General features: G+C 46.2%; 1 protein-coding gene across 1 annotated transcript; it reads right to left on the bottom strand.

Annotated features, from left to right (window-relative positions):
* Positions 1-14,770: 14,770 nt before the first annotated feature.
* Positions 14,771-17,986, bottom strand: IQCF1 (IQ motif containing F1; the record flags this gene model as incomplete). The annotated part of the gene is made up of 3 exons (XM_080934677.1): positions 14,771-15,211; positions 16,673-16,762; positions 17,927-17,986. 3 exons carry the CDS (start codon positions 17,984-17,986, stop codon positions 14,771-14,773), a joined length of 591 nt encoding a protein of 196 aa, XP_080790803.1.
* Positions 17,987-19,685: the final 1,699 nt, after the last annotated feature.

Raw genomic sequence — 19,685 nt, 5'->3', positions numbered from 1 at the left:
TGATGGGAGGGTGCAAAACACCCATATACAAATCTATATGTCCAGGCTGGAGAGATGCCTCAGTGGTTAAGAGCACTGACTGCTCTTCCAGAGGTCCTGAGTTCAAATCCCAGCAACCACATGGTGGCTCACAACTGTCCCAGAGAACCCAAAGTCCTCTTTCAGATTCCATGAGTACTACCCACATGGTGCACAGACATGCATGTAGGCAAATACTCATACACATAAAAGAATAAATGTTTAGTAGCCTCTTTGGGCCAGGAAGAGAGGTCAGATATTAAAGTGATGGCTGTGTAAGATTGGATCCCTGGAACCTGCATAAAATAACTGGGCTCAGTAGCACACATTTTATAGAGGAGACAGAAGGATGCCTGAGCCTCCTAACCAGTCAGCCTGGTCTACTCTGTGAGCTCCAGGCTATGAGACCTCATATCAGATTAAAAAAAAAAAAAAAAAAAGTGGGTCAGCTGAGGAATCACACCAAAAATTGCCCACCAAGACTTCCACAGGCACACAAATAAATATGTGCATACATATACTCACATTAGAACATGCACACACACACACACACACACACACACACACACACAGAGGCTTCTTTGGCTATGTATGGGACACATATCTATAGTTCCAGCACTTGGAGTGGGAGGAAGTCATTGTCAGCCATGATGAACTACATGAAACCTTGGATCCTAAAAGGTCTTGTCTTGGACAAACTATAGTCCCTACTGCCACAGTTTGCTGTTTGTCTGTTACGCTTCTTACCCCTTCTACCCGGTATCCTTTCTAGATTCCCTTTCCCATTGCTGGAATCTCTTGCTGGTCAAGGTATCTGCCAACAGGAGAGGTGGTGGTCTAGACTCTTGCCTCTTGTTCTTGGTTTGTAACTGCCAGGCCATGACTGGCACTGCACGGGGCAGCAAGGTACCAAGACACCTTGCAGCAGATCCCCATCCCATAATGCTCAAGATTCGAGTTCCTGCGGACACGGTGGTGTTTCTCCATTACTCGCACATCTTGGGAAAATGGAGGCTGACATTTCCAGATCATAGCATAATTTTAAATTTAGTGGTATTCTTGCTCTCATCCTCAGTGCGCACCTTTCTCCCCCAGAATCTGAAGCCTTCTCTCAAACCGGGTTTGTAATTGCAAGGATTTTGAGAGAAGATCAAAGCCCACAGCAGATAACAGGAAAGAAAACTCACAGATCCGCTACCGTTTTCACACATTAGCCCCTAGACTACATTCCATTAATCACTGAACGCCACATGACAGTCACTGACTAGAGCCTGAGCTAACGTGTGCTACAACCCATAAGACAAATCTTACCCGCAGCCTGATCCTGTGCATCCTAGGAAGAATAGCTTTTACATTTTTTTCCAGTGGCTAGGAAGCCACAGAATAGTTGTATTTCATAAAGCATAAATGAGCTAGGCCTAGTAGCACAGATTGATAATCCCAGCCACTTGGGAGGCTCAAACCAGGTATATCACAAACCCAGGGCCTGGGCTACATGGTGAGTTCAAGGCCAGATTAGGCAACTTAATGAAGCTATGTCGCAAAATAAAAAGTAAAGGAGACCTGAAGGTATAGCTCAGTGGTTGAATGCTTGCATATTATGTACGAGGCCCTGGGTTCATTCCTCAGGACCACAAAAATTCAAGAAAAAGAAAACCCAAATGTCTGTATGTGTTCATAAAGTTTTATGGGACAACGGTCATGCTCATGCTAAAGTATTTGGGATGTACAAAGACAGGTATTATGTTAGCTCTGATTTATGGGCCTGAGAGAAAATGGGGTGGGGGTGACTAACCGGGAGATCAGAAACTCTATGAGTATGATGGGTATGGTGACCCTCCCAGATTAGCTTCGGGGAGACAGATCAGCTTTATCCTGAATGAATTAAAGGTTGTATAGTTGTAGGGAAGAGGGTAGGGATATCAGGGTAGGTAAAGGTCATCTGCTGAGTGCTAAGACACTGAGATGGCTCATTAGCATGGGGAGGCATGCGGGGAAGCTCAGGTGTGGGGTCCAGCATCCCCCAGGTAGAGAAGAGGATGTCCTGCTGACAAAGGGAATCCACCATTTTGCGCTGAGCTCAGGGCTTTCCAGTAATGTCAGACTTTGACCTTAGCAGCAGGGTTTTCCCACAGGGTAGCATCCCAGCCCTGCCATAAATCAGTGTCCTATATGGTCAACAGTGATGTTTCCACTACCGTGACAGGGTTAAATAGTGACAGGTCACTCTCTTGCCCACTGTTATTGCCTGTTGCCGTGCTGGGACTTGTTCGTCATTACAAGCCCACACTCATTGTTGAAAACCAAGAAGAGGTGGGCATCATGGTGCACGCCTTTATTTCCAGCACTCAGGAGGCAGAGCAAGTAGGTCTCTATGAGTTCGAGGCCTGCCTGGTGGTGCACACAGTAAGATTTTTGTCTCAACAAAAAGCAAACCAAGAGAAATTAGTCACACTTACAAGATAATGGTGAAATGTCAGCCTCGTTACACAAAGCCACTAAAGCTGTGTTAAAGGAATTCGGTATCATTCAGCCCTGGTGGTGTGTGTCTGCAATGCCAGCATTTGGGAGGCTAAGAAAAGAAAGTTGTTGGGGCAGAAGAGATGGCTCAGTGGTTAAGAGTATTGGCTGTTCTTTCAGGGGACCTGGGTTCCATTCCCAGCACCACCATGGCAGGACACTGCTGTCTGTAACTCCAGTTCCAGGGGACCCAACACCCTAACACACACAGATGTGACGGAAAGACACACAGTGCACATAAAATAAAATTTACTATTTTAAAAAATGAAGCTTAAGGGTTGGAGCGATGGCTCAATTGTTACAAGATCCTGAGTTCAAATCCCAGCAACCACCATGGTAGCTCACAACCGTCTGGACTAGGATCTGACGCCCTCTTCTGGTGTGTCTGAAGACAGCTACAGTGTACTCACCTACATTACATAAATCTTTTTTTTTTAATTGAAGTTTAAGGCAAGTCAAATTTACTGAGAACTATGCCCCCACCTCCATTTAAAAAAAAAACCAGAGAAATAAAACCTTATATTGTTATGGAGTTTGTGAACTCTGGGAAAAGAAAATAGACTCAATCCAATTATAATTAAAAGGTTTGTTGATTAGCTGCTAGCAGGACAAACCATCTCTGAGCCAAATTTGAGAAGGGGGGATGGAGAAAGATTTTCAAAGGGGAAAACCACAAGAAAACCTTCAGTATCTATGCAAGCAAGTAAAAATTGCTCTGTTCTGCCAAGTTTAAGTGTTAAGGCAACTGAAAACAATTTTTGGGTATCTGTGTAAACAAGTTGCAAAAGCAAAAAAAAAAAAAAAGAAAGAAAAGAAAAGAAAAGAAAAAAGGGGGAAAAAAAGCAGTTAGGGGCTGGGAAGATGGCTCAGTGGCCTATCTCATCACAGCAGAATTTTTTTTTTTTTTCCAAAACTAGAATGAGACGACAGGACTGCAAAGAAAATGAATTTCCAACGTTGTTCATGCGCTAACCAAACAAGGAAAGCTGTTACCGGGAGTGAGCTTAATTAAATCAGCTTGATTGCAGCCGCTGAGGAAATGTGTCCAGAGAAAACAAACAGCATTATTAGCCTTCCGAAGAAAATAGCTTCTTGGAGAATTTGAAAACACGAGGGGGAAACATCAATAGTCAACTTCCAAACAAGGAGAATGTTTTCAAGTGGCTTTCCTTGGCTCTTAATGAGTTGACAGACGTACCAATACAGACCAGCTGCTGTTACTGACAGGGCAAACACCAGCTTTGAAGTGGCTGAGAATGAGCCTCTATAAATAAGTAGTATGTAGGAAAGAGATATATGTGAGAGTATCTGCTGAAGTCAAGGGGGAAAAAAACTCAGCACCTCTTGACATGGACTCTTCCTGGACCTGATAGGCCTAGTAGAGAAAAATAGGAGTGGGGCAAAAGGAGGTGGGGTGTGCTGGGGCTGGAGGTGGGGCCAGCTCATGAAAGGCTTGGGTAGAGGCTCAGACACAGAATGTTTGCCTTGTATGTTCATGTGAAAAGCCCTGGGAGTTTGGTCTCACCACCACAAACAGACAAAAGTGTGCAGGGCTTATAGACCATAGCTTCTCACTATATCCATATCCATAAATAGATGTGTTATTAATAGATATAGAAATATTTTTAAAGGGGCTGGAGAGATGGCTCAGTGGTTAAGATCACTGACTGCTCTTCCAGAGGTCCTGAGTTCAATTCCCAGCAACCACATGGTGACTCACCACCATCTGTAATGAAATCTGATGCCTTCTTTCTGGTGTGTCTGAAGACAGCGACAATATGTTCACATATATAACATAAATAAATCTTTTTTAAAAATTATCATGAGGAAAGGGGATGGGAAGAAGCTCAGGGGTTTAAAAAGTTCCTGCTGCTCTTACAGAGGACCCAGGTTTAGTTCCTAGCACCCATATGGCAGCTTACAACAGTCTGTAATTCCAGGGGATCTGACATCTCTTCTGACTTCTACAGGCATTACATGAATGCAGTGTGCAGACATACATGCAGGCATAACATCCAGACACTAAAAAAATAAATCTTATTTTTAAAGTTATAAAAATATATAAGAAAGTAAGATTAGTGTGCAAAGTAATGGGTTTCCTTTGGACATGTTCATACATACTTCGTGTGTGTGTGCATGTTTCTGGGTATAGGGACACATGTGTGTGCATCAGATGTACATGTCTGTGTAGAAGCTATAGATCAATCTTAGGTATAATTCCTCATAAGCTCCTCTGCTTGTGCTGTGGCTGTTTAATTGGATTTTGCTATTGTCTTATTTTTGTTTAGGGGATTGTTTTGTGTTTTGTTGCTTTGATTCATGTTTTTTAAAGATTTATTTATTTGTGTATGTTAGCATTTTGTCTAAACTCTGCCCCACAGTTACCTGGCAACAGCCAGGTGTGCCTGACGCTATAAAGGGGCTGCTTGCCCCTCCTCTCTCTCTTGCTCTTCCCTTCCTGCTCTCCTTGCTCCTTCCCTCCCCCCCCCCCAGCCCCTTCTTCCCTCTCTCTCCACATGCTCATGGCTGGCCTCTACTTCTCTCTCTCTCTCCCTCTCTGCCTTTCTCTGCCTCTATTTGTTGGCATTAGGACGGCTCCTACACACAGCGATGGCGCCACCCACAGGTGACAGGGACCTGGCACATCCATCACCATGGAAACAGCCAAGCATTCCAGGATACACAGGTTCAGAAGTCCACTTCCACCGGGGAGCAAATGACGTCACTACCCCCATAAAAGACCGAACCCCCCTCCCCTTCTCTCTTTCTCCTCTTCTCTCAACTCCCACCTGTCTTGTCATTCTGTTAAAACCTCTCCACGTGGAACCTGTTGGTTTGGTGTGATTTGTCCAGGGTCAAGCCGAAAAATCTATTTAACAACAACACTACTACCCTCTCAACTCCCTCTCCATGCCCTGAATAAATTCTATTCTATCCTATACTGTCGTGTGGCTGGTCCCTCAGGAGGAAGGGATGCCTCAGCATAGGCCCATGGAGGCACCCCATTCCCCCATACCTCACCACACATCCACCAAGACATATCCCTCCTTTCAATCTTTTTATAAACACATCAGTGTATAATGCTGTTTTCTCTCCATTTACAACTGCACACTGTAAGGAAAAGATGACGGGGCACCAATGAAAGGAAAAGTCACAGGGCACCAATGTTGTGAAAGGATAACGATCCGAGTCACGGCACCAATGTTAGGGGAAGGATGAAGAGAGTGGGGGGCATATGGCCCATGGAGGTGCGGCGAGGCCTGAGGGCAGGGGAGATGCCTCTGAGGGGTCCATGTTGGGAATCCCTTCCCTGAGGGACCAGCCACACAACAGTATAGTACGGAATAGAGTTTATTCAGGTCATGGGAGAGTTAAGAGGGTGGTAGAGGCAGAGAGAGAGAGAGAAGTAGAGGAGTAGAGGAGTAGAGGCCGGCCATGAGCACGTGGGAGAGAGGGGGGAAGGGAAGGGAAGAGGGAGGCTGCAAGAGCACAAGGGCAGGAGAGGCCAAGAGAGAGAGGAGGGGTCAAGCAGCTCCTTTTATAGTGTCAGGTCACTGGGGCGGAGCATACCTGGCCACTGCTGGGTAATTGAGGGGTGGGGTATACCTGGCTGTTGCTAGGTAACTGAGAGGTGGGGTTTACAGAATCCCAACACACACCAAAAGGGCTTTCCATGGGGCCTACAGTCATAGATGGTTGTGAGTCACCCTGTGGGTACTGGGAATTGAACCCAGAACCTCTGGAAGAGCAGCCAGTGCTCTTAATCACTGAGCCATGTCTCCAGCCCCTTGTTTTGTTTTGTTTCTAACAGAGTTTCACTGGGTAGCCCTGTCTGACCTGGAACTTGCTTCATAGAGCAGGATGGCCTGGAACTGAGAAATCCACCTACTTCTGTCTCTAAAGTGCTGGGATCAAAGGTGTGGATCTACACTTTGCCTATGTCTCCCCCATTCTGTGTGTGTGGGGGGGGGAGGGAGAGAGAGGGAGAGAGTCAGAGAGACAGACAGGGAGACAGAGAGAGACAAAAGCAGAGAGACAGAGAGAGAGAGAGACAGAGACAAAGGCAGAGAGACAGAGACAGACAGAGACACAGAGACAGGTGTGAGTTCTGGCTCACCTGTCAGAGGTCAGAGGACAACAGGTTAAGGACGGGGTTTCTCTGTTTCTACTATGCTGCCTGCTCTAGGCTACCTGACCCATGAGCTTCTAGGAAATTCTTCTCTCTCTGCCTCCCATAGGAATGCTGGGAATGCAGATGCATGCCAGTTCATTTGGGTTTAATTTACACAGGGATGGAAACTCAGGTTGTCAGGTTTGCTCAACCATCCCATAGGCCCCGCCTTTTCCTCTGTCTTTAGAATCTCATTGGCCCGGAGCTCTCCAATTCGCCTTGCCTAACTGGCTCTCAAGTCCCTGAGATCTTTCTGTCTCCAGCGCTGCCATTACAAGCCTGTTCCACCCGATGCTTGCTTTTTAATGAGTGCTAGGGGTTAGATTCAAGTCTTCACAATTGTGGAACAAGCACTTTTTCAACTGAGCTCAAGTCCTGGTCTTGGTTTTGTTGGGGTGGGGATGAGGATTGTTTCTTTTGTTTGTTTGTTTTGAGATGAGGTTTTGTGTATTTCAAGCTGCTCTCAAACTCACTGTATATCTGAGACTGACCTTGAATTCCTGGTTATCCTGCCTCCATTCCCCATGTACTAGACCATAGGCATGCACACACCAGGTCTTCCTTCCTGTTTGTTTTCCTTCACCACCCCCCAGGCCCTCCACTCCGCTCCTGCTGGACCCTCCCTTCCCCATGGATTTTGTGTAGGGGGTGTTTTGGGTTTTGTTGTTTTGATTCATGTTATTTAAAGATTTCCTTTCATGTCACATGTATTCTAGTCCCCTCTTCTTCCTTTTTAAGGATATTTCCTCTAGGGCTGGAGAAATGGCTCACCGGTTAAAAGCACTGACTATTCTTCCAAAGGACCAGGATCGATTCCCCAGCAGTTCAGGACCATCTGTCACTCCAGTCCCAGGGAATCCAATGCTGTCCTCTGGCTTCTACCAGCACCAGGCACAGACATGCAGGCAGGAAAAATCCCCATACACACAAACTAATAAGATCTTTTCTCTTCTCCCACATCTTTGTATTTCTTGATGAATTAAACCCAAAATTAAAAAAATAAGACCTTGGGGGGGGGGGGGAGCAAGTCCAGGCTGGAGAGATAGCTCAGACTTTAAGAGCACTGACTGCTCTTCCAGAGGTCCTGAGTTCAAGTCCCAGAAACTGTAGGGTAGCTCACAACCATCTATAATGAGATCTGGCACCCTCTTCTGGTGTGCAAGAAATGCATGCAGTCAGAACACTGTGTGCACAATAAGTTAAAACAGACACACACACACACATCCATCAGTGCTTTTTTTTTAAGTACTGCAGTTTTCCTCTTATCCCAGATAGCTCCCAAATAATTGAAACTGGACTATTATATTTATTTAACAAGCTTTAAGGGCACAACTGAGCAGTATTCCTCTATTTTCATCCTCTATGCTAACCTGGCTACCTCCCAGCCAGGATCCTCATGTTCCTTGCATTTTATAGCCTTCTCTGCTCCATGCATTTCTCCAGTGGTCTCTCCTGGACTCTGTCCTCGTGGCAAACCCCACTTCCTCTCTCTCCTACACCTCCCCTGGCTAGGAGGAAGTCCTGCCCTATTCTCTCCCCTGCTCAGTCATTGGCTGATCAGCTAGCTTGCAACCAGACATGGGGGCACAGAAATCACCATTTGAATAATCACCGTGTCTTTACACAATGCACAATAGCAATTTGCCTACACACGGGAGCTAGAGAGATCTAGTTCCGGTACTTAAGGGCAATGGCCGTTCTTCCAGAGGACCCAGGTTCAATTCCCAGCACCCACATGGCAGCTCACACCTGTCTGTAATACCAGTTCCAGGTGATCTGGCACCTTCACACAGACATGCACTAACGCACATAAAAATAATCTTTAAGGAAAAAGAAAGCAAAACCACAGTGCTCGTAGCTAACTTTGGTACCCTGGCAAAGTCATGATGGAAAGAATCCCAAGTATGTCAGGCTTCGCTGCGTACGTCCTGTATTATTGAAAATTAAAGCAAGCAAGACATCCACTTGTCTGCAGATCTGCACTGAATATATTTGAGCTCAGATTATAGGTACAGTAGCCACGGTTTGTCACTTTGCCTGTGCAAATATGAGAATGGTTGCCATATGTCTAGATATATTTATCAAGCAAATGAAGAGCAACCCCACCCACATTCCAGATGGAAGTAACCCATGATTCGATGACACATTTAAGGGAAGTATCAAGAGGGGAATCTAATAGAACTCTGTAACTGTCTCCCAAGTAATGAATATTCTCAATATAGTGTGTTCGAAGGGTGTATCAGTGTTTGGCAGGAACACAGTCAATCTTACACAGCTGTATTATGAAAAACAAAATTTTTAAAGGTAAAATATGCAATATTTCATTAAAGTCAAGCATTTCCTTTTTAATTTTTTCTTTCTTTTTTCTTTTTTTTTTTTTTTTTTTTTTTTGGAAAATTTGGCCATTTTGGAACTCACTCTGTAGACCAGGCTGGTCTTGAATTCAGAGATTACCAGCCTCTGCCTCCTGAGGGCTGGAATTACAGGGGTGTGCCATCCTTTCTGGCACAAGACAAGCATTTTCTATGATTTTTCCTGTTGTTTTAAGGTTTTTGTTGTTTCTTTTTTAAAAAGAGTCTCATCAAGCTCAGCTGGCCTTGACCTTGCTGTGAACTAAAACCTTGAGTTCTTAAGCTTCCTGCCTCTGTCATCCAAGTTCTGCGTTTACGGGGAAATCATCACTTTCAACTTTGTAACTGAGTATGAGGAGAGGAAACATGAACTTTCAGCCTCCATATGTGTGTGTGTGTGTGTGTGTGTGTGTGTGTGGAGAGAGAGAGAGAGAGAGAGAGAGAGAGAGAGAGAGAGAAAGAGAGAGAGAGAGCCTCAGCACTCTTTGAACTTTTTCAGAGCACTGGGGTCCCTCCATACCCTTCCCCCACCCAGCATTGATGTTAAGAGCACCTATGCCGAGCTGATACTTGGTCCCTGGATAGGTAACCTGTTAATCTCTTTACCTCTTGACTACAAAGTATTTATTGTCATGGGTTATGGCAGTGTGTTGTGGCCGGTGTGGAGTGCCATCTGTCTCCATCTTCTGAGGGCCGATGAATGAATCACTGTAGGAATCCTGACCTTGCTTTAATGGGACGCTCACCATCTTTGCTCTCCATTCTTGGGGACTCAGCCATGGCTGGAACCTCCACACTGTTGCTTCTCCTGTTCCGTTTTGGTTTTTGTTTTTTTCTGATTTTTGCATTTCTCTGCCCTTTCAGAAGCGGGAATCAGATCCCATTTCAGATGGTTGTGAGCCATGTGGTTGCTGGGAATTGAACTCAAGACCTCTAGGAAGAGCAGTCAGTGTTCTTAACTACTGAGCAATCTCTCTAGCCCCATGCTTTGAAGTTTTTGTTTTGTTTTTGAGAGGACATTTCAATATACAGCTCATTCAGGTTTGCCTCAAGCAATCCTCCTGCCTCAGCCTCCCAAATTCTGCACACTTACAGAAATGTGCCACTACTCCAGCTAAAATTTCCTTTTTTAAAAAAACATATGCTTCCCCTCCCCTTTGATTTGTCATGACAAGATTCCTGGCTGTCCTGGAACTCAGAGATCTGCCTGCCTCTGCCTTTTGAGTGCTGGAACTAAAGGTGTGCACCCCCACACTCAGCTTGAAAATTACATTATCTCTCTACATAAGAGTCGAGTCTCTCTTGACCATCACACTTCTACTGTAGGATTAGCAATGGCTTCTCATGTCCGTGGTCTCCTCAAAAACTTGATCATTTTTCTAAGTGTTCATCTTTGTTTCTAGATCCCGACCTTAGCCTTTTGATGAGTGAGGGCCCCGCCCCTGACTCCGTGAATTACGGAGATGGAACATCAGTGTCCACAAGCAAGAGTGTCGAACCAGGCTTTGGGCCAATTACAGGTCCTCCTGGAGACAGACCCTCTTCTTCGGCCGCATGGAGCATCAGCTGCTCCTCTGGAAAAGAGCCAAACAGCCCATGCTCTAGCCAGTGCCTAGCAGTCCCTGGACCAGCAGCCACCTCTGCCCTCAGATGGCCTACATGGCCTCTCTTGGCTTTCTCAAGACGTTTAAAACAGCTTGGATCTGCCAGGTATGGCAGCTCATGCCTATAACCCCAGAGCTTGGGAAGCAGAGGCAGGTGGATCTCTGTGATTTTAAGGCCAGCCTGGTCTACAAAATGAGTATCAGAATAGCCTGGGCTACATAGAAAGACCTGTCTCACACACATAGATAGGTAGATAGATAGATAGATAGATGGATGGATGGATGGATGGATGAATGGATGGATGGATGGATGGATGGATGGACAGACGGATGGGATGAATGATAGATAGATAGATAGATAGATAGATGGATGGATGGATGGATGGATGGATGGATAGATGGACAGACGGATGGGATGAATGATAGATAGATAGATAGATAGATAGAGATAGATAGATAGAGATAGATATCACATTTGCCTTCTTTAATAATTGCTATCTACTCTATGTTCCATCCTCATTTTTAAGTACAATCAGGAGATTTATTTGTATTATTTGTAATTATATGCATGTTGTGGGGGGGGTATGGATGAGGACTGTAGAGATCAGAGATGGGCACTGGGAACTGCACTCACCCTCTGTGGGAACAGTATACACTCTTCACCACTGAGCCATCTGTTCTGCCCTAGAGACTAATGTATTTTTTCCTGTTACTCCTATGAGTGTGAAGAGAAAGGAGCAGAGCCTGTGCCCAGCTCTCAGGCCTATCGGCTGAGGGACACTTTTCAGCTTCTCTGAGAGGTTGTTTCCTTGAGGTTTGGGGTGAAACACTTAGCCAGTCATCTTATCTTTCTGAAGGTGATGTGATTCTGCTTAACTCAATGTTTAGTTTTCTTTTGTCCTTTCTTCTTTCCTTTTTTTTTTCCCCTGCCCCTTCCCAGACAATACTGAAAGTTACCGAGTTAGGAAGAGAGTCACATGGCTCCGAGCCAGTGAGAACGGCAAGTGCTTTAAGGAAGAAAAGAAGGCTATGGGAGAAATGACCAACAGAAAATCAGGCTATGGGAGGAGGGGTCCAAGATCATATCACTGAAACATGCATGTAGAAACTGCTCTGAGAAGCACTGGCCCCTCAAATGGGCCTAATAGATTCAAGACAAAAGCCTGGCATGTTCGCCTTCATTTCCTGTCTGTCTCCTTCCCTTTCGGCCACCTGACAACCTCTGCGGGTCAACTGTTAATCACCCAAGGAGTATCTGAATAATCTCATTGCTTTCAGGGCACAGAAATAAGTCTGACCTAAGTGTACAGTCATCTCAAACTCCTTGAGCTGCCAAACCTCCAAGACAGACTGTCCCCAGGTGATGGCTGTTGTCTTTGAGAACAAGGCTGCACCCTGGAGCCCAGGTACTTTGGCTACTTTGCTCCCTCAAGCAAGAAGGACTTCTGTAGAGCATCTTGAAGGACCAGAATGGAGAGAAGGATTAAGGAGCCCACACCTAGACCATGCCTAACGACACCTACCTCCTGCCCCTTGTCCCAGTTCTACTTAAACCTAAAGTTGATTTCAGCTCCCCCAAAATGAACTTGCAGTCTCTGGGTACCTTAATTTGCTCATCTTTACACTGCCAGCCACATTGAATGAATCTCCTGTTTTTCACCATTCCTTGTCCCTTTATTTGGCATTCTGGAGATGGGTGACCAAGCCTAGCTTGCTTGGGCTACCATAGCCCGCCCCCCAGGTTTTTACTCTACAAACCTCAGCTACATCACTGAAGTAAATCACGTTCAGTGGGGTGGGGAAGGGCATCTGTGTTCTGGAGAAATCAGAACTTGAGCGTCACATTCCCAGCCCAGGCTGGGTGAGGAGTGTCTCTGCAGAGCGATGGGGCTCTGACTGGGCAGAAGCCTGAGCCACTTAGAATGCAGGGAGGCCAGGGGTCAACGAGAGGGTCTGCCACTACTCAGGTAGAGGGTACAGGCAAGTCTGTGCAGAAGGGAGGCTGTCACAAGGAAGATCCCATTGGTTTCCGATTGTGAGAATCAGAAGTCATCTCCACCTCAGAATTGCGTTAGATATGGGGCTGGAGAAAAGGCTCCGTGGTTAAAACCATTTTCTGCTCTTAGAAGAGAACCTGAGGTCGCAACAACCATACCTAGTGGATCACAACCACCAACCTGAGGTCGCAACAACCATACCTGGTGAGTCACAACCACCAACCTGAGGTCGCAACAACCATACCTGGTGAGTCACAACCACCAACCTGAGGTCGCAACAACCATACCTGGTGGATCACAACCACCAACCTGAGGTCGCAACAACCATACCTGGTGAGTCACAACCACCAATAACCCAAGTTCCAGGAGACCCAGGAGCCTCCTTTGGCTTCCATAGGTACCTGCACACACATGCACATACCCTCACACAGACATAACCACAACACGTGATCTTTCTTAAAGATTTATTTATTTATCTTATGCATATGAGTACACTGTAGCTGTCTTCAGACACACCAGAAGAGGACATTGGATCCCATTAGAGATGGCTGTGAGCCACCATGTGGTTGCTGGGAATTTAACCCCCGGACCTCTGGAAGAACAGTCAGTGCTCTTAACCACAACACGTGATTTTTTTTTTCCAATTTGGAAGGGGAACCGTAGAATGACCTAAGTTTACAGTGAGATTGAAGGTCTCATACAATTTCAGTGCACATACAGTAGCAAGCAGCGCTGGATATGGTGCACATGCTTTGGGCGGCATAGTTTTGCTACAGAGCTCTGGCTGGCCCACAAATTGCCATGTACATTGGGCTGTCCTTGAACTTGCAGTAATCCTCCTGCCTCTCCCTCTGAAGTGCTGAGATCACACAAATGTACCAGTTGGTCAGTCTCTTTGGATTTGCTACAACTGGCCAAAGTTGGCCACGTTTGTTTTGTTTTGTTTTTTAACAACCACCAGTATGTAAAGTCTGTGTCTTTGTTATTGATACTGGTTACTTAGTAGCTTTTTATTGAGATGCAATTAACAATGTATATGTTTAAGGTATACAATGAGATGCTTGAAAGAGACAAAACTGTGTACTTGACCTTCAGCCCTGAAATATGGCAGAAGGCCCAGCTCAGGAAGCTGAGACCCAGAGAAAAGTGACAAAAAAACCAAGAGTGAGAGGCAGAGCCAAGGATCTGACCCAGCCTCTGAGGGCATCCTACTCTGAGACAGAGAAGTCCTTCAGAGTGGGCATAAGACACATGGCTCTGAACAGACACAAGACAGGGTAGTCTTGCAGGGAAAGACCCAGATCTCAGACACCCTCCCTTTCTGTATTATTGGGGTAGCAATATCCAGACAGGAACAGGAGCCACCTAGCCTGGGCTATCTTTGCCATCACCTAACCCTAATCCAATCCCGTGGACACGCCACAGGAAGAGCCTAGCACTTCAAAAGCCTAGCACTGCCCGAATCATCATTACAGAAGAAAACAGAGCTAAAATTTCCTCAGCTCCTGGGCCTGTATCACCTGAGGTCTGGTAGAACCTCCCACATTGGCCATATGGGGAGAAGGTGAACCTAGTCTCTTTGTGGGGCTCAAGAGAAAATGTGAATAAAAATATGGTGTTGCTAGGAGGGGTAACACATGACTTTAATCCCAGCACTGGAAAGGCAGAGGTTAATGGATCTCTGAGTCTGAGGCTAGCCTTGTCTACAGAGTTCCAGGATAGAGCTACATAGAGAACCCCTATTAAAGGAGAAGGGGAAGGAGGAGGGGAAGGGAAAGAAGGGGAAAGGGAAGAAGAAAAAATAGAAGGCAGAGGAAGAGGAGGAGAAGGAGAAGAAGAAGAAGAGGAAGAAGAAGGAGGAGGAAGGGGAGGGGGAGGGGAAGGGAAAGGAAAAAAAGGAAGAAGAGGAGGAGGAGGAGAATTTAGTGGGACTCTTTCTTCCAGTTTACGTATCAAGTTAGACTCAAAGCTGAGGATGAAAACCAGTCCAGCTAGGCAACAAGAAGCCAAGGTTGCCACTTCCCCAGAGTCAGTATATAAAATGCCAAGACTTTCCCATCATGCCCTCCTGGAATTTGTTAAACAGAAACTCCACATAAGTCTACCACCTCACTGCTTTATTGGGAGGGGAATACATTCGGTCACAATACAAGGCCCTGAACCCAGCAAGACCTCCAGCTCAAGATGCATCTGGCTGGCTGAAATTCGGTATTGGCCCTTGATGACACCCCGTGTAGAGCAAGCATGGCACCTCCAGTGAAATTGGATGGTCCGGACAGCCTTAAGCAACCGGCAGTACCGCCTGCGGATACGCCACATGCGGATCCAGGACTGCAAACTGACGACTGCCCATTGCTCCTGTTGGAAGGTATCCAGTATGGACTGTCGCCTCCTCTCCATAATCTTTGGCAGTATCAGCCGCCACCAGCATTGGATGATCCAGGCTCTGAGGGCCGCGTGCAACAGCACCCGACGTACCAGTGTGCCTCGCCACCAAGCTTGGATCTTTACAACTTGGACCTTTTCAGAAAGCACCTGGTTTTTTGGGGACTTGCAAAGAAAAAGAGGGAATGCTCAGTGAGTTTCCTCATCTACCTCAGCACAAGCAGATGCTGAAAAGGGTCCTGTCAATCACTGCCCTCTCCCTTTTTCCCTGAAAGTCATAGCCTTGGTCAGGACACTGGCTGGGACTATAAGATTGGATTGGTGTCCTGCCTCTGTCCATCACTCTCTGGCTTCAGGCCACTAGCAGTTCACTGTGTTCCTTGAGCCTCAGCCCAGGCATTCCAGCATCCCCATAGACCAGGCTGGCAGGCTGAGGGCAAAACCTGTGTGTGACCCCATACACATGGAATGGTTATGCCAGGTTGAGCCTGTCCGCCTAACCAGGAGGTCCCTTCCCATCAGAACCTTCTGGCGAATTGGTTCTTGTTCATTTGTCCCTCTTGACTCTCCCCGGCCCTTCACCTTGCCTTCTCACTTGTTGAACCCACGTTAGGTTTCCTTCGACTCATACAACCCAATCTTCTCTTTCCCATTCTCTCTTCTCTTCCCACCCTGCCCCCATCGTGTGTGCATGTGTGTATAAATGTGTGTGAGTGTGTATGTATGTGTGTGTTTATGTGTGAGTATGTATGTATCAGTGTATGTATGTGTGTGTATATGTATGTGTGTTTGTGTATGTGTGTGTATGTATCAGTGTGAGTATGTATGTGTGCATTTGTGTGTATGTATGTGTGCATGTGTGTTTGTGTATGAGTGTGTGTGTGTGTGTGTATGTATGAATGTAAGTGTATGTGTGTATGTGTGAGAGTGTGTGTATGTTTGTGTATATGTGTGTGTGTGTGTGAGTATGTGTGTATGTGAGTGTGTATGTATGTGACTGTGTGTGGATGTGTGTGTACGTGTTTGTGTGTATATGTGTGAGTGTGTATGTGTGTGAGTGTATTTGTGTATGTGTGTGTATGAGTACATGAGTATGTATGTGTGTGAATGTGTGTGTCTGTGTATGGGTGTGTATTGTGAGATTGTGTGCATGTGTATGTGAGTGTATGTATGTGTGAGTATATGTGAGTGTATGTGTGTATGTGTTGAGTCTATGGAATCTTTACTGGCCTCAATCTCTCTCCTAAGTGTCTCAGCCTCCCACCTGCTGGGACAATTGGTGTGTGCACCATCAAGCCTGATGATTTTCACACTTCTCATCTTAATTGAAAAGCAGACATATGTGCAGAAGCATAAACACACACACACAATTCAAAGCCAACTTCCTGACATCTTAGCTCTTCTATTCCATAAACGCATTCCCCGAATCGGCCCCAGTCCCTTGGTCTGAGCTGTTGGTTCCCAACTTCACACTAACATTGACTGCTTTCCATTTCTGGACCAGAGTTTTAGCCTGAAAATGAAATGGGAGAGAGTGGCTATCAAGGATCGTTTGCCCCGCTCTGAGCTCTGGACCATGCAAAGGACAAGGGCCGGAGGAGACACCGAGGCCCGATCTCCTCCTACCTCTGCCTTCTCTGTTTCTGAGGGTACATCATCTGGCCGCTGCTCGTCCTGGGGTGCATTAAGGTCTTCAGGCTTCGGCTGCTCCTCATCCTGTGCCCAGCAATTGGGGAAATCAAGGGTGGGGCTGCCGTCTCCCCTCGCTGTTCTGTACCCACACTTCCAGCTCCCCAGACTCTTCCCCCCACCTTACATTTTGTGAGCCAGGGTTTCTCTGTGTAGCCCTGTCTGTTCTAGAACTCACTCTGTAGACCAGGTTGGCCTTGAATTCAGAGATCCGCCTGCCTCTGCCTCCTGAGTGCTGGGATTAAAGGCAAGTGCCACCACCACAAAGCTACTTCCTTCCCAGACTTCGAGGCGTCAGAGGGTCCCCTTGTCATGAGAGATCTATGGGGACATACAAGCATAATGTGTCCGTCCACTCTGCTCACCATTGTTCACATGGATTGGGTGTAGATGGTTCAAATCCCCTCAGGTCTGTGTCGCTCTGGCACTGGTATGCACAGAAAGCAGAGGGTGGCCCATGATGTCACAAGGGCAGCTGTGACTCAGGCAGCAGTTAAATCACTTCCAAGGAAAAGGCAGAGTGATGCCTATTGCTTGTTTGGTCTTTTTCTGTCATATGTATGCCCAGTGCCCTGGCTTCATGGCCGAATTGCTAGAATGGCCCATTGATGTAAAGGTGTATAATGAACCATTGATGATAACACTTCATTCATGTTTTTAAATAATCAATGATTTACTTAATGGTGTATCGTCTGCTCATCCCTTCAGACAAGATGGGACACATTCAGGCAGTATGGCCACAGACTGCTTATAGCTTCAAGGGCTATAGAAATATCAAAAGTAGCAAAGTCAGACATGGTAGCCTTTAATTCCTCAGGAGGCTGAGGCAGGAGGATTGCTTTGGGGTCAAAGCTAGCTCAGAACCTCTAAAGGTCAAAATGAGTCCATCTCCTGCCTGGATACATTTGTAAGTAAAAACACTGCAGATCACTGTGGCTACATCAATAGAACAATGGTACATGGATCTGAATGCAAGGGAGGCAAAAGGCATTTGCACAACCATTAGTGTTGACAGAGGCTGTAAATAGCTGACATCCCACCCAGCCAGTGCCAGGAGACCCCAAGAACCAGCCTGGGCTCCATCATCATCACCTCAGTTCTGGGTTCAGCATCCTCTTTCTTCTGCCCTTGGAGATGACAGGGATGCAATCCATGAAAGGCGGCTGCTACAGAGAAGCCCCTTCTGCTTACCTTCCCACCTCCCAAAGACCCATCCTGACTGCATGAGGCCTGGACTCCATTCCGAGCCATGGTCCCAGGAGCACTGGGTGGTCCTTTCAGAATGTGCACGTTTAGGGTAGAATAGAGTATACTGAAGGGAAGGGGTCATGTTGTGAGGATAGACGTGTCAATGTGAGGCCAATGGGGTGAGGGAGATGTGGAGGCATCTCCATTTGGAAAGCCTAAGGGACAGGACTTTGTGATAATTATTTTTAAACTCTCAAACAAATCCCTCCCCCCAACCCCGCCACCTCACATACACACATCCATCTGTAACGGGATCTGATGCCCTCTCCAGATGTGTCCAAAGACAGCAATGGTGCACTCATATACATAAAACAAATCTTTCTCTCACACACATGCTCCTGCCTTCTGCCACACGCACCTTACCAGAGGTCAGGTGACATTGGCATTGAGTTACATTAACACAGTGGAAAAATCTCATGATCTCAGAAAATACTGAGATCCTGACCAAGTCGGTTCTGGGGCGGAATGAATAATTTTCTAGTGTGATTCAGATTCCTCAGTGTCATTCTAAGTGGGAATGTGAGGAAAGCCAGACGTAAGAGACATCTGGGGGAGTTTACAATTCCAAAGAAAGACATTTTTTAAAAAGTACATTTTTGAGGAGCTGGTGATATGGCTCTGTGATTAAGAAAAACACATCTGTTCTTGCAGGGATCCTGAGCTCCAGTCCCAGCACCCACACTAGGCAACTCACGACTGCCCATGACTCCAGCCCCGAGGGATCACTGTCCTCTGCTTGCCTCCAAGGCCACTGCACTCATATGACATCCACAGACATACAAGCACACACAGAAGTAAAAATATCAAAGTGGGGCTGGAGAGATGGCTCCGTGGTGAAGAGCACTGACTGCTCTTCCAGAGGTCCCGAGTTCAAATCCCAGCAACCACATGATGGCTCACAACCATCTATGAGTTCTGATGCCCTCTTCTGGTATATCTAAAGACAGCTATAGTATACTCATATAATTTATAATAAACATAATTTATAATAAATAAATACATATTTTTTAAATGAAGCATGTACAAAAATTTTGAGCCCAGCCTTTATTTCTGAAAACACACGGAGATAAGCTGAATATCCTCTGCTGTCCTCCCAAGTCTAGGACTCTGTGATTTGTTTTCTGGAACTGTGTTGATGAAGCACCAAGTCACTTTGGTGACTGCAGTGACTTTGTAGGTTGATTCCAGGAAGAAAAGTATGTTCTCTCAACTGGCTGTGGAGAATGCTTGTGGCTGTTGTAGAAGATGCCGACACAGATGAAGGCAACTGTATCGCTGTGGAGTTAGAGGACCCGGAGACCAGGTAGCATCAACGCAGCGCTGAAGGGCAGCCCGAGACAGAACTCTTTTACACTAGCCAATGTAGTGCTTATCTACTTACACACTGTTCCATGGAGTCTCCTGAGTACTCACTGGTTCTAGAACAATCCAGTAGGAAGACAGGAATCATGTACTCAACCTCAATGTGGAAGAAAGATCATAAGACCATTTCTCTTTAAGGGAGAATCCTTCACATTCCACAAAGCTCTGAAGACTTGGAAGAGCACATTGTCTCTGAGTTTGTGGTGGGTCAGGAGCACAGGCTGGAATGAAGTCACGGCCCAGCTTCTCCCTCACTTCCCGGGACACAAAGCTTGGGTAGTGAGCCCAGACCAAACACCATCTTGTCATACCTTGGAGTGCTTTATCAGCCAAGATTGAA

The sequence above is a fragment of the Micromys minutus genome (genome assembly GCF_963924665.1).
Source record: "Micromys minutus genome assembly, chromosome: 21".
Classification (NCBI taxonomy): Eukaryota; Metazoa; Chordata; class Mammalia; order Rodentia; family Muridae; genus Micromys; species Micromys minutus.
The sequence above is the reverse complement of the archived record's forward strand: the minus strand, read 5'-3'. Positions and strand labels throughout refer to the sequence as shown.